Source organism: Haliotis asinina, chromosome 3 (genome assembly GCF_037392515.1).
Source record: "Haliotis asinina isolate JCU_RB_2024 chromosome 3, JCU_Hal_asi_v2, whole genome shotgun sequence".
Classification (NCBI taxonomy): domain Eukaryota; kingdom Metazoa; phylum Mollusca; class Gastropoda; order Lepetellida; family Haliotidae; genus Haliotis; species Haliotis asinina.
This window is the reverse complement of record NC_090282.1, coordinates 87,814,648-87,830,064: the sequence shown is the minus strand read 5'-3', so window position 1 is coordinate 87,830,064 and position 15,417 is coordinate 87,814,648. Positions and strand designations below refer to the sequence as shown.

General features: G+C 42.3%; 1 protein-coding gene across 1 annotated transcript in view; it reads left to right on the top strand.

Moving 5' to 3' along the window:
- The first annotated feature begins 5,047 nt into the window (after positions 1-5,047).
- Positions 5,048-15,417, top strand: part of LOC137278700 (protein Mpv17-like) — a 55,774-nt gene continuing 45,404 nt past the window's right edge. The window contains exons 1-2 of the mRNA XM_067811215.1: positions 5,048-5,227; positions 12,996-13,111. Of these exons, the coding sequence (XP_067667316.1) occupies positions 5,155-5,227; positions 12,996-13,111 (189 nt within the window). The 5' untranslated portion in view covers positions 5,048-5,154. The remainder of the gene's footprint in view (positions 5,228-12,995; positions 13,112-15,417) is intronic.

Here is a 15,417-nt window from a genome sequence, read left to right as displayed (position 1 = left end):
TTTTAACCTTAAATCTGTTTTCCACAACGCGTTGACTTAGTGACATAGTCGCAAAACGCCTGACCGAATCTGCCTTGTTCGTTGGTAGGCACATGTGAGGGGTGCTCCAAGTGTGTTCAGTGCGATATCTGGTTCCCAGCGTCGATGGGAGTGGAACAAAAATACAGGGGTTTGTGAGTTTATGGGAAAGGAGGAAATGTCTTGTACTGAAATAACGCAATCAGGAATGAGACAAATGTTTAAAATATGCTCTACAAACGGACATCAAATCAAACGACTTCTATTTTTGTATTATTCTAACCATTTTCATGACAAGGCGTTATTGTTGGGTTGTCTTGTTATTTAACATTGTAGATTGTTGTTGCCGTGCTTGTCTTGTACTTTAATTTTGCAGATTATTGGCTGTGTGCTTGTCTTGTACATTCACTTTGCAGATTATTGCCGGTGTGTTTGTCTCACATGTTAGTATTGTATATTATTCTTGCCATGTTTGTCGGTGTGCTTGTCTTGTACTTCAACTTTGTACATTTGTGTGTGCGTGTGCGTGTGCGTGTCGTTGTTGTTGTCGTGCTGTGATGGAGAAAATAACTGTTTGTTGTCGCTTACATGTACGACGTTTCCCGTAATAAAACATATAGTTGTGTTGGTGTTTCTACGTTTTTCTGATCATATGACGGTACTGACTTGTATGACGTTTCCCGTAATAAAACATATAGTTGTGTTGGTGTTTCTACGTTTGATCATATGACGGTGATGGACACGTTTGACGATGCAATCAGGGCGTGTTTCAGACGTGATCGAAACGTTCGTAAAATATAATTCCTAACGCTTTTGTCAGGTAAGTTTAATGTCGTTCAATATCCGTACCTTGTACAGAGGAGAGAACGTCTGTACATCATACGTATTTCTCCGTTATTATTTTAGTTACGTTTGTGAAAATCGTAGACCACACTGGGAAATGTGAGCGCCGCACTTCAACCATCAACCACAGGCCTATACCAATCATGTTTGTACCAACACGTAAAGTCTGAACAGTAAATCCAGATGAAGTTTACTAGTTATGATAAATTCCATGGATGCTTTGAGGGACATTCACGTGGCGGTGTTCAACTAGCTTAAACTTTTATGTGAAAAAGTTATTGGTACCAATGTCTCCATAAGTGTTGTTAGCCGCGTGAAGCAAATGATTACACAATAACATTTAGAAAGTGGTCACACTCTGAGGCTGCGGATTCGAATCCTGGATGGGACTCAACCAAAACAGTTCTAGAATTTATTCTATACTAAGACAGTGAAAAATCCCAAATATAACATATGTTGCCAGTGAAACAAGGGAGTTAAGGGGTCTGAGACTGGATTAGTGGGTGTACTGTAGTAGATGTCCCGAGGTGATGACAACCGATATGCATCAGTCAATACAGAGGGACGTAATGAGAACACAATTCTGTACCATCTGGTAGAGTAGACTCGGCGCCTTTTGATGTCTTAGCGAAGCATGTCATAAAGTACGTGTGTACAACGTTACTCTGTTGTGGGTGGACGGGGTGTTGCTCCACACACCAATCGCTGGTCTAACGTTGGATGACTGCATCTGTTGATATCTAGGGTGAAACTGTCGACATTGTAAGAAATAATTATGCAAATATCTTGGCACTGTTATCGACACTACAACGGGGTCCAAACACAGACTTTATTCATGTCAAAACATTGATTACAGAACTCGTTTCCTGTTTACTTGGTTCTGTCCTATTGCGCAGCTTAATGCGATAACCATTCCAGTATTTTAGACTATGTCATTTAACTGGATGCATGAATATTCATCAGTGTGATTTGATAAGCCTACGCAGTTGTATGTAGCAACACTAGGTTCCTTCTAATCCTAGTAAATACGTCGTAGGACGTGCTATGTCGTATAGCGAGGTCTGATAAACGGAAACCTGGAAATCGTGGAAATATCAAAACGAGGCTCTGCCGCTAGAAAAGTTTAGCGGTCTCTGACGGAACTGATATTACATCAACCTCATTGTGCGTTACAGAACTACGCTCAATAAGCGCAAAACAACACATAACAGGTCTAACCACTAAGCCAGATGGATTGTAAATCGTTTTACGACCTAATCAGACAGGGGCAGTCTGTGATTCCATAGTTAAGGTATGCTCTCTCAACCTCGACATAAAGTAGTGAATGACGGTGCAATTAAAGTTTAAAATTAAAATTCATTTGTAAATACCATTTTCTTATGAAACAGGGAACTGGAATTCAGTTTAACCAGAGTTGTTTGCGGTGTCAATTTACACTTTCACACGAGAAAATTCGGATCGTCTGAAAAGTAGGTCATTGTCTGAATAGGTTAATGAGACTTATGTTTTGGTATGCCATGTGCAAAGTGACATATCTTTTAACATAAGCTAAAAGGTGATGTTGTTGTCATAGTGTTGTTTTGATGAAGGTATGTCACCTTTTAATTGAATGCTGGTATGGCTCTATTAACACAGCCTATATTAACGTAACAAATTATTTTAATTGCAAATAAAATCTCTGGGATGTCTGTTTCGGATTTACCTTCTCTTAATTCCCGCGTTCCTAACTTCGCTGAGATAATTGTATTTGATTCCAGCCAAGTTGTATTTTCAGAATACAAAAAATCAGTATTCTTGTATTACCTAGGGGTAAGACAGTGTTGTCATTGGCGTGTACATGTGAGCCTTTCATTAATGTTTTCATAGCCCGTCTCCTGTGAGTTATCTGCCTTTTCCCTCGACATACTCACTGCTAGTGAAACTGGAGTTATCCCCCTTACATCAAATGCTGATGGAATATGTCAGTTTGGTCAAAAAACATTCTCTTATGCTGCAATGGGGAATCACGTCCCACGACATCTGAAAAAATAGGATAACTTTCAACCTTTCCAACCGCACTAAAGACCAACCTTTTACAAAAATCCTTCTTGTCCTGACATCAGCGCTTTGAGCATGCATTATACAAGGAAATGTGCGCTATATAAATAGACTGCTAACATCAATATAAAATCTAAGCTGGAAAACTCGATGAAAATTTATAAGGGTTCGAACGGGTTTGAAAAAGCCTGAAATTGGGATATTTCGATCCTATATAGCCCTTCTTCATCAACTCAGCTTCTAAATTGCCCAATCAAAGCGTCTAAAAAGCTCTCTAACCGTTTTAGCCTTGAAAAGGCCCATTTTGCAATTGCTTGGCCATCCCTACAAAGTCCTTGTATTTAGCAGAACATGTCAAGATATGATTTTACAGGAAACTAATACATAAAATAAATAACTTGCGGTGCTAATTAATCCGTTCTTTACTAATGCAGCGTTTAGCTAAAGAGTTACGTCCCCTGATGGTCGGTCTCCTATACATGATAAAACCCTCTGTGTGCATGCGTGCATGCGTGCGTGCGTGCGTGTTCATCAAAAGTATTCATTGAGCCATGGAAAACCCCTAAAAGGCCAATGATCTGTACGAACCCTGTTTTGGAACTTCTACAAGACGTTGACGTGTATGCCAGTATGGGGTGATGATAATATTTGGATAATAAGCCCTCATCGGATATAAATTATACAAGTTCATAATAACTAACCCTTGCCCTTCATGACACCCGCATTGTTTCACGTGCCTCAGTAAATATGCTGCTTCAGGTGCATCAGCAATAACTGAGTCTAGGCCAGATGTTCCTGCTTGTCAAAGCAGCTGCCCTACTATTAATCCATCATTATTTCACATAGTTGGAACAACTGTCACGTACTGAATTGTTATATTATCTAACAACAAACCGGCACGTTACATTCCCTCGAAGAAAAGAATTCCATGTTTTTCGATGTTTCAAAACAACATATGTATGTGTACATTTAAATTATAGCCAACAAAAGGAAATAATGAGTTATTTTTTATTGTGTACACAATACAGTAACTACTACATATCAACTGTGTGCATTATATACGGAATACGGTCTCCGGGCACATTACAATGACCATCGTAAATATATCTTTACACAACAGTACGCTTTGTGTCATATTTCTCAAATGAACTATAATTATCAACATGAACATAATGTGCACTGTACAATGGATACAATTTGGGTCCCCTTCTGTCATTGTATGTGTATGCAGCTTTACCATTTCATTTCCACATGACAGCGTGGATCGATAGTCTACACAACCTTGGAGCAACAACTGGGAAAGATGCGCTCGCAAAATTATAGCTCAATATTAAAAGGAGTACACCTTAATCTAATCGATATCCACATTAATTAGCCTGTTTACATGAACATACTTGCTTAATTTAGACATATCTATAAATCTCATAGAAAAGGGACATTCGCGCGTATCCCCCAAAACTTAATAATCAAGTACGTAATAACGTCTTGTAATCTCGTTATAACGACTTCAAATCTCGTTATAACTTTCAAATCTCGCTATATAACGACTTTTAATGTCGTAGTAATGACTTAAGGGCCCGGTTTATTATATCGTAATCTCGCGAGAATGTCCTTACATTTTACACATCACCATAGCTAGTGACTGTAGCACACACAAACCTAAATGTCCCTACATTTTATCAGGGATACTCTATAACACTCTATATAGGCTCCCTGATTTTATATACATCATCATACCCAGTTAGAACACTGAGGTGACGTACATATACTGTGTGAAGACTATATCACGAGATTTACAAGCTGTTATTAAGAGATGAAAACTCGTTATTACCACATAAAAGTCGTCATTACGAGATATTTCTTTCTTTCTTTCTTTCTTTCTTTGTTTATGCGCACATGTCCCTTCTGGAACTCCGTTGAAATAAGATGCATGAGTGAAACATACTGAGTTTTTCCATGCCAACGTCATCTCCGACCCATGCAAATATACAGAATGTGACTTCTGTCTGTAACTGCAAATAAAGTTGCTTAATGCAACAGTCTCGGGTGTATTCTTGATGACATATACAATAGCAGTAACGACTGCCATGCTCACTACATATCTATCCGGAACATTGCAGTCTGGCTGTCGGCTGCTGCACGCATGCGCACTTCAACAACCGACACCACGAGGATCTGTCGGTGGAAGTCTGTGAGATCAGTGGCGTTAGAGCTGATGACGAGAGAAGGGTAGATCTGTCCTGCCGCAGTTTAAGCATGGCGGGGATATGGCGATCGTATCTCAGAGTGCTCAACAAGTACCCGCTGGGGACAATGTGTGCCACTACAGGTAATTCGTGCTGACACTCTTACGGCAAACCGGGCTTTAATCAAATACAACTGGAGTATACACACTTCGTTTAAAACTTGAGATGAAATGTGCAGCAGGTCGTGGAGTCATGCAATCATGCCTGCATGCCATATGTAACCACATCTTTACCATGCCAGTGTAGTAGGGCGTGGTGCCCTCCCACAGATGACATCCATATACCTTATCAGTGTAGTAGGGTGTGGTGTCATCCCCACAGATGACATCCATATACCCTGTCAGTGTAGTAGGGTGTGGTGTCATCCCCACAGATGTCATCCATACCTTGTCATTGTAGTAGGGTGTGGTGTCATCCCCACAGATGACATCCATATACCCTGTCAGTGTAGTAGGGTGTGGTGTCATCCCACAGATGACATCCATATACCTTATCAGTGTAGTAGAGTGTGGTGTCATCCCCACAGATGACATCCATACCTTGTCATTGTAGTAGGGTGTGGTGTCATCCCACAGATGACATCCATATACCTTATCAGTGTAGTAGAGTGTGGTGTCATCCCCACAGATGACATCCATACCTTGTCATTGTAGTAGGGCGTGGTGCCCTCCCACAGATGACATCCATATACCTTATCAGTGTAGTAGAGTGTGGTGTCATCCCCACAGATGACATCCATACCTTGTCATTGTAGTAGGGTGTGGTGTCATCTCCACAGATGACATCCATATACCTTGTCATTGTAGTAGGGTGTGGTGTCATCCCCACAGATGACATCCATACCTTGTCATTGTAGTAGAGTGTGGTGTCATCCCCACAGATGACATCCATATACCCTGTCAGTGTAGTAGGGTGTGGTGTCATCCCCACAGATGACATCCATATACCTTGTCATTGTAGTAGGGTGTGGTGTCATCCCCACAGATGACATCCATATACCTTGTCATTGTAGTAGGGTGTGGTGTCATCCCCACAGATGACATCCATATACCTTGTCAGTGTAGTAGGGTGTGGTGTCATCCCCACAGATGTCATCCATATACCTTGTCATTGTAGTAGGGTGTGGTGTCATCCCCACAGATGTCATCCATATACCTTGTCATTGTAGTAGGGTGTGGTGTCATCCCCACAGATGACATCCATATACCTTGTCATTGTAGTAGGGTGTGGTGTCATCCCCACAGATGTCATCCATATACCTTGTCATTGTAGTAGAGTGTGGTGTCATCCCCACAGATGACATCCATATACCTTGTCAGTGTAGTAGGGTGTGGTGTCATCCCCACAGATGTCATCCATACCTTGTCATTGTAGTAGGGTGTGGTGTCATCCCCACAGATGACATCCTTTCCTTATCAGTGCAGCAGAGCATGGAGTCATTGTTTTCTACAAGCTACCTTTAACAAGCTAAAATATATACATCACTTTATGAACACAGGCAAGTTAAAAGAGTTACATGTAGTGTGAAGACTATAGATATGGATTCAGCAGGAAGAGTCCTTAATCTGACAGATTTCCATGATAGTTATTGCGCCAATGCAGGTTTGCTTGGCAGTGTACTGAGGCAAGAGAGTTATTCCCCTTGAACATCTCTCGGGTAGCTGAGGCCGGGTTGCACGGACGAGTGTATGCTCTGCTTGAGTTGGTATTAAATCATAATGAAGAGTACTTACGTGTCCTGTTGATTCGCAACTGGTACAGTATCCCTTTACCTAAACTGGCGTGGTGGCAGCGAGATACGACTCACGTCTAACGAAGCAGGCGTCTCATTGGTCTGTGTTACTTGTGTGTCACTGAACGTGGTTGACAGGTCAGGCGGTAGCGCGCCTGGATAACGCGTGAAACTACTCGTTCATTATGGCTAATGCTCAACAGGCACCAAAACAGTGGTGTCTTACCAAGGCAGAGACAGTGACTTCGTTTGAAAGTTGGAGGCAAAACCTCTTCTATACTTTATCACTTGATGCGCACTTCGCTCCATTTCTCATCGATGGGGCTACATTACTGAAAAAGACGCGGACAACTCCGCTCAGAGGCATGACAAACGATGGTGACGACGTCCAGCAAGCCCAAAGGCGTACTGCACAACAAAAGGTAAGCAGTTTAGAACTAATGCTTGGACAAATTGCCAATTTCTGCCCTATCATCTCGAGAAATACTATTATCAAGAACTCTACGTCCATAGGCTGTATATGGCACACCATACGCCTTCACTTTGGTTTTCAAGCCACTGGTAGCCATTTCCTCGATTTCACAGACATTAAGCGCGAGCCCAACGAGAGACCTGAAGATTTATATCAGAGACTCATGGCCTTTGTGGAGGACAATTTACTTCGTCGTGACGGTGGTATCACCCACCACGGCACTGCACTGGACGAGGATGAGGAGCTCTCACCATCATTGGAAAACTTTGTGGTGCTTACTTAGCTTAGACTAATCCACGTTGACCTGCCAAAGTTGGTTAAACAACGTTATGGTACAGACCTGCGCTCACGTACTGTTCCCTCACTGAAACCTCAGGCTCTTGACTCACTATTGGATGAAATTCGCACTGCAGAGGATGCTAAGGTAATGAGAGCTACCACAAACCAAAAGCGCTCTTCACCCTTCTCAGTTCCTAAACCAACAACACGACCGATGCGAAAGGTCAGCAAATCGTGTCCATTATGCAAAGCTGCTGGTCGTGGGGACCATGGTCACTTTCTCAGCGAATGCAAGTTCCTTCCAGATCACGATCGCAGGTACATGCTTAAGGCCAGGCAAATAGTAAATATCCTTGATGACTCAGAAGAGGCTTGCATCGATCCTGACTACACACTGGACAGTTTGGATGCTGAGGAACCCCCTGCAGATTCTCTCTCAACACTTCGAGTTCAGGTTCGACAGTCTCCACACATGGACACCTTCTGTGGTCACATGACTGCTCGTGTGATAATAGATAGTGGAGCCACCGGAAACCTGATCCGCCTCTCCATGGCGACTTATCTTGGTGCTGTTATCAAAAAGAGCCCCCAGTCAGCTAATCAGGCGGATGGTTCATCTCCCCTTATGGTTGTTGGAGAGACAAGCATACTTCTATGCCGTGACAACAAGGAATTCAGTTTCAATGGTCTTGTGGTGGAGAACCTTGATGTGGATATTCTTGCAGGAATACCATTTATGGAGGCCAACGATATAGCTATACGTCCTGCAAAGAGGCAGATCATACTTGGTGATGGCACGATCTACACGTATGTCTCAGGAAACCCATCAGACAAGCATACTGTTAGAAGAGCCTGTGTGCTCAGAGCCCCGAACAAACCTGCTACCATATGCCTGGGGAGTTTATCGAGATACTTGTTCCTGACAGTTATTCCTCACCAGATGAGATGTTTGCCATTGAACCTGTGCCATACACTGTGAGATAGAAGCACTGTCCATTGCCGTTGCCACCAAGCACTTCAGTCCTTTTATCATCCAATCTAAACTGAAAGCATGTATCCTGACCGACAGCAGACCCTGTGTGTTGGCTTTTGAGGAATTATGTAGAGGAGAGTTTTCCGCTAGTCCACATGTATCCACCTTCTTGTCAACAGTCAGTCGGTACCAGGCTACAGTTCAACACCTTTGCTGGCTTGGCCAGTGCCCCATCAGATTTTGCAAGCAGAAATGCACCAGATTGTATCGATCCATCTTGCCAGATCTGCTCCTTTATTGAGCGCACCGAGGACTCAGTTGTCAGTCAAGTCTCCATTTCTGACATCTTGAATGGCACTAGTCGACTTCCCTTTACCAGCAGACCAGCTTGGCGCTCCCTTCAGGAGGAGTGCTCTGATCTTAGACGGACTCATGCTCATCTTCTCCAAGGTACAAGACCCTCGAAAAAGTTGACAGATATCAAAGATGTCAAGTGATACTTGAATGCAGCCACTATCTCCAATGATGGCTTACTTGTGGTCCGAAGGACGGACCCACTCCGTCAAACACGGGAGTGTATTGTCGTTCCGAGGCAGGTTCTAGATGGACTTATCACTGCTTTGCATATTCAGTTGGATCATCCATCAGCTCATCAGCTCAAGCAAGTATGTCACAGATACTTCTTCGCTGTAGATTTGGACAAGTCAATTGAGAATGTCACGAAGTCATGCCATCAGTGTGCCTGTTTGAGGAAGACACCACACGTTGTGGTAGGTCAAAGCACCATTGATCCTCCTGAAAGTGTTGGTTTGACATTTGCATCAGATGTCATGCGACGTGAACGTCAGTTCATTCTTGTCCTCCGGGAGTGCGTGACATCCTACACTGCGGCTTGCATTATTGAAGATGAAAGCAGCTCAACCCTTTGCGACGCTTTGATACGCCTTTGCATCGAATTCCGTCCTCTTGATGGTCCCCATGCTGTTATTCGCACCGATCCTGCCCCAGGTTTCAAGAGTCTTGAGAATAATGAGGTACTTCAGCACCACAGACTGTCACTTGAAATAGGCAGAGCTAAAAACAGAAACAAGAACCCTGTTGCTGAGAAGGCAATACAAGAGTTGGAGGACGAGCTTTTACGTCAAGGTCCCCTACGTGGCCCAACCACTGCGACTACTCTTGCCATTGCGGTAGCTCGTTTAAACTCACGCATTCGCTCTCGTGGTTTATCATCTCGCGAGATGTGGACACAAAGAGATCAGTTTACTCTCTGTCAGTTACCTATGTCTGACAAACAGCTGATTATGGACCAGCATGTTAGCCGTACGTCAAATCACACTCACAGTGAGAAATCAAAGGTTCCTAAGGGTCATCGTCCTGTCATTGACCAGATTGAGATCGGTGACTTGGTATACCTGCACAATGATCGTAACAAAACATGTGCAAGATCTCGTTATCTAGTAGTTGCCAGGGATGGCATATGGTGCAACATTCGCAAGTTTACAGGATCTCAGCTACGCAACAATTCCTACAGAGTAAAGCTGTCAGAGTGCTACAAGGTGCCATCTTGTGTGGAGACTTCTCAGGACAAACTCACATATGATGACACATCAGACAATGAAGACCAACCTGATCAACCTCTTCACCTACCTTGTACCAAACAGATTCCTCTTGAAATTCTTACTCCACCTATACAACAGCCAGGATATCAGGAGCCCAACAGTGTTCAGCAACCTGGCTTCACTCACATATCAGAGGAAGATGTGCCTTTTGTTGACTCTGACACTCCATCAGAGGTAGTTCCCAGCCAACGAACAAGGCCCTCCCGTGAACACAGACGGCCATGTCGTTTTAATGACTATGTTCTGGACTTTTGAATTTTATACTTCTCAGTTTTGTTCCACATAACATTCAAGGGGCGCAGTCATGTCCATTGTTTGCTATGGTCTGAGAACCATCGGTGGTGTACTAATTTTCATGTAGGTTTTTTGTGTTTGTATCATTATAGTTACAAGCTCGTCATGTGCCAAACACACACATCACTTCGCGCTGTATTACTTTTATAGTTTACGCAACTTAAGCCTCAAAGAGGAAAAGAAAAAGACTGTCACGCCAATGCAGGTTTGCTTGGCAGTGTAATGAGGCAAGAGAGTTATTCCCCTTGAACATCTCTCGGGTGGCTGAGGCCAGGTTGCGCGGACGAGTGCATGCTCTGCTTGAGTTGGTATTAAATCATAATGAAGAGTACTTACGTGTCCTGTTGATTCGCAAGTGGTACAGTATCCCTTTACCTAAACTGGCGTTGGCATTCAAAGTATTAAGAACTACTTTGATATTTCGACAGGCCAGCAGATGCATTAACATAGCATAGTAGAAACTGCACTGAACCAGACATTCTGATAACAGAACAAATCAGTGTTTTATCAGACCAGAAGTGTGTTGTTGGTCCACATAAAAAGCCCACAGAAAATCAAGGTTGGGTAGGCAATGTAAAAGTCAAAAGTCATTAATCTAGACTTGCTACATATTCTAGACTTGAATGGGCTGCAGTGGGTATATCTGTTTCAGGGTCTTTATGACAGACCAGCTCCCTATATCCATGATATGTGATACCACTTCAAAGAACCCCAAAAATATCTAAATAATTTGTCTATATTTACAGAAGACTGTGTGGTGGGGTATGGGCCTCACCTGATAAGCAGTGTTCATGTAGATACCTTATGCACTTTGAGGGGGAGGGGGTGGGTCCATAATTTTAATAGTTGTAGCATGCTGCATGTGTACAGTCTGAGAATTATTCATTTTAACAGAATGATAAAACAGTTATATATTTAGGGAAGATATGACTGCTTAGTCCATACTGTAGGTTGTAGTTCACTTTTGTATGCACTTTTGTTTCTATAACAGATGTTCATGGTGTGTTCTCTATGTTACTACTTTGTATGTTAGACTGCTTATGTGATCTGTATGTTGGACGACTTTGTGCAATCTATTTGTTTGACTACTTTGTGTGATCTGTGTGTTGGACTACTTTGTGTGTTCTATGTGTTGGACTACTTTGTGTGTTCTGTGTGTTGTAGTACTTTGTGTGATTTGTGTGTTGGACTACTTTGTGTGATCTGGGTGTTGGACTACTTTGTGTGTTCTGTGTTTTGGACTACTTTATGTGATCTGGGTGTTGGACTACTTTGTGTGATCTATGTGTTGGACTACGTTGTGTGTTCTGTGTGTTGGACTACTTTGTGTGTTCTGTGTGTTGTAGTACTTTGTGTGATTTGTGTGTTGGACTACTTTGTGTGTTCTGTGTTGGAGTACATTGCATGATTTGTGTGTTGCATTACTTGGAGTCTACAGTGAGTGGATGTGGACTATTTTGTGTGATCTGTCTGTTGGACAACTTTGTGTGATCTTTGTGTTGGACTACTTTGTGTGAGCTAGGTGTTGGACTACTTTGTGTGATCTGTGTGTTGAACTACTTTGTGTGATCTGTATGTTGGACTACTTTGTGTGATCTGTGTGTTTGACTACTTTGTATGATCTATTTGCTGGACTGCTTTGTGTGTTCTGTATGTTGGACTACTTTGTGTGATCTGGGTATTGGACTACTTTGTGTGATCAATGTGTTAGACTACTTTGTGTGATCTGTATGTTGGACTAGTTTGTGTGATCTGTGTGTTTGACTACTTTGTGTGATCTATGTGTTGGACTGCTTTGTGTGTTCTATATGATGGACTACTTTGTGTGATCTGGGTATTGGACTACTGTGTGTGTTCTCTGTGTTAGACTACTTTGTATGATTTGTGTGTTGCATTATTGGAGACTAATGGGTGTGGACTATTTTGTGTGATCTGTGTGTTGGATTACTGTGTGTGATCTGTGTGTTGGACTACTTTGTGTGATCTGTGTGTTGAACTACTTTGTGTGATCTTTGTGTTGGACTACTTTGTGGGATTTGTGTGTTGAGCTACTTTGTGGGATTTGTCTGTTGGACTACCCCGTGTGCTCTGTGTGTTGAGCTACTTTGTGGGATTTGTGTGTTGGACTACTTTGTGGGATTTGTGTGTTGGACTACTCCGTGTGCTCTGTGTGTTGAGCTACTTTGTGGGATTTGTGTGTTGGACTACTCCGTGTGCTCTGTGTGTTGAGCTACTTTGTGGGATTTGTGTGTTGGACTACTTTGTGGGATTTGTGTGTTGGACTACTCCGTGTGCTTTGTGTGCTGAGCTACTTTGTGGGATTTGTGTGTTGAGCTACTTTGTGGGATTTGTGTCTTGCATTACTTGGAGTCTGCTGAGTGTGGACAGTTTTGTGTGTTACTTTGTGTGTTCTATATGTTGGACTACTGTGTGTGACCTATGCTTTGGTCAACTTTGTGTGATCTGTATGTCTCTGCAGGCAGCCTGATGATGGCAGGAGATGGAATCAGCCAGGTGGCAGTGGAGAAGACAGAACTGAGGAACTATGACTTTGCCAGGAGCGCCCGCTTCTTAGTGTTTGGCACTGTTGTCATCGTAAGTGTAGACTGTAGATGTTTAAAGCATACTTGGAGGAAACTGATGCTGACAAATCATATTCATTGTGCATGCTCTGCTTGAAGAGTTATTATAGGCATCGGTTATTTCATTCCTCACTCAAAAACTCTCAGACTCTATGCATACAGCAGGCTAAACCATTGCTATGCAAGACTCGCAGACTATACATACAGCAGGCTACACCATTGCTATGCAAGACTCTCAGACTATACATACAGCAGGCTACACCATTGCTATGCAAGACTCGCAGACTATACATACAGCAGGCTACACCATTGCTATGCAAGACTCTCAGACTATACATACAGCAGGCTACACCATTGCTATACAAGACTCTCAGACTCTATACATACAGCAGGCTACACCATTGCTATACAAGACTCTCAGACTCTAAACATACAGCAGACTACACCATTGCTATACAAGACTCTCAGACTCTAAACATACAGCAGGTTACGCCATTGCTACAGAAGACTCTTAAACTGCCTGCAGGAACCTGGGAAGTTAAACCATGATTAAGTCATGACACAAACCCATCAGCATGCCAGACTGGTGAAGCAATTTCCATGTTGTACAGCAAAATTCAGTGTTGAATAAATTCCTTGTACAGCAAAATTCAGTGTTGAATAAATTCCTTGTACAGCATAATTCAGTTTTGAATGAATTCCTTGTGCAGCAACATTCAGTGTTGAATGAATTCCTTGTGTTGTGAACTGACTCCAGCTGTTTGAATGAACACGCGAAACATCGTGGTTCTGCATGGTTTAATCACCCAGATCAAAGTGAGGTACAAGTGCCACGTAGTGACGTCACAATGTGACATTATCAAATCATGTGCTCATGCGCCCATATGCATTGATGTAGATCACATAACATAACATTTCCCCCTTTACAAAGAATACCTTAGGAAGACCCACTGAATATATGAATAGTTCCTGTAATGAAAAGCTAAAAACTCCTTCAACATCAAAAGAACTTTCATCTGAACTTTCATTAACAGATGAACTGTTACTAAATAACACTTGAGTCAGTGTATTTACTTTGGCTTACTCTACCTACAAAGGTAAAACATGAGACAATAGCCTGAGTGGTGTCTTTCTTCTGCACGGCACACCTCTCTGGTACATCTGGTCCATTTCAAATGCTAACACGGCACACCTCTCTGGTGCATCTGGTTCAGTTGACACACTAACACTGCATTCCTCTCTCGATGGCAGCTGGTCGATGTGTCTGCAACACTGCCCATTACCCACATCAACACCATAATGTGTGAGACACTCTATGTCGAGCAGTAACGTGTCCTGGTACCCACTTATCTGCACCACGATAGTCTCTGACCCACACTTTCTGTCCACATGTCAGGTCTCTGACATATTACCACTTTGACTCAACAACTTTTTTGACTTAGTGAATTGAATGTCTGGTTTTAACAAATCCAGTTTTGTTCTCAGTTTTCACGTTAAGAATAACTTGACTGGTGTCTCATTTGTGACACAGTGCAGAGCAGCCCTGTATGCTAACAGGAACTGATCAACTTTCTTTTCAGCATTTCCATAACTGTTTTCAGATGCTCTAATGGACTGCTTACTCTTTACCGTATCACGGATTGAAACTTGCAGAACCAATGATGCGGGTCCTACGTAACCCATATATTTTATATAGGTTAAGGGTTATTCTAAAGGTTATTCCCCTACCAAAAAACAATAGTATTATTTAAGATCTGTTTCAGCAACTTTATGCAAGATTGGTTTCAGCATCTCTATTTAAGATCAGTGTCAGCATCTTTATTTGAGATCAGTTTCAGTAACATTGTGAGTTGCGTTGCTGTTATTTCCTACTCAACGTGCAACTTTGAAACAATCTTGGTTTTATTGCTTATTCTTATAATGTACATAAAATTAGGTCCTTGTTTGGACCATAATCAACACAATTACTTTCTTCAGTTCTTAAACTTTCTATAATTTTTTACTTACCTTACCACAGGCCTATAGCATATTACCTCAAACTTCGCTTAATAGAAGATCTGACGGAGTTGAAATGCCTTCAATCTAACATGGCTACCTCGCAATCACGACTGTCAGGATATGGAAGTATCTGGATTCCCCCACTGCGCATGCGCACAGACTCCATGTGTTTGGATTGCTGAAAAAAAATTGCACTTTATTTGAATTTCTCTTCATTTCAGTGTGGTATGTATACTTTTCAATCTTTGTGTCGATGTTAACGTATATTTTACATTTGGTACACTTTGCCGGCTACTTCGTGTTTTAGTGTCTCCTATGTTT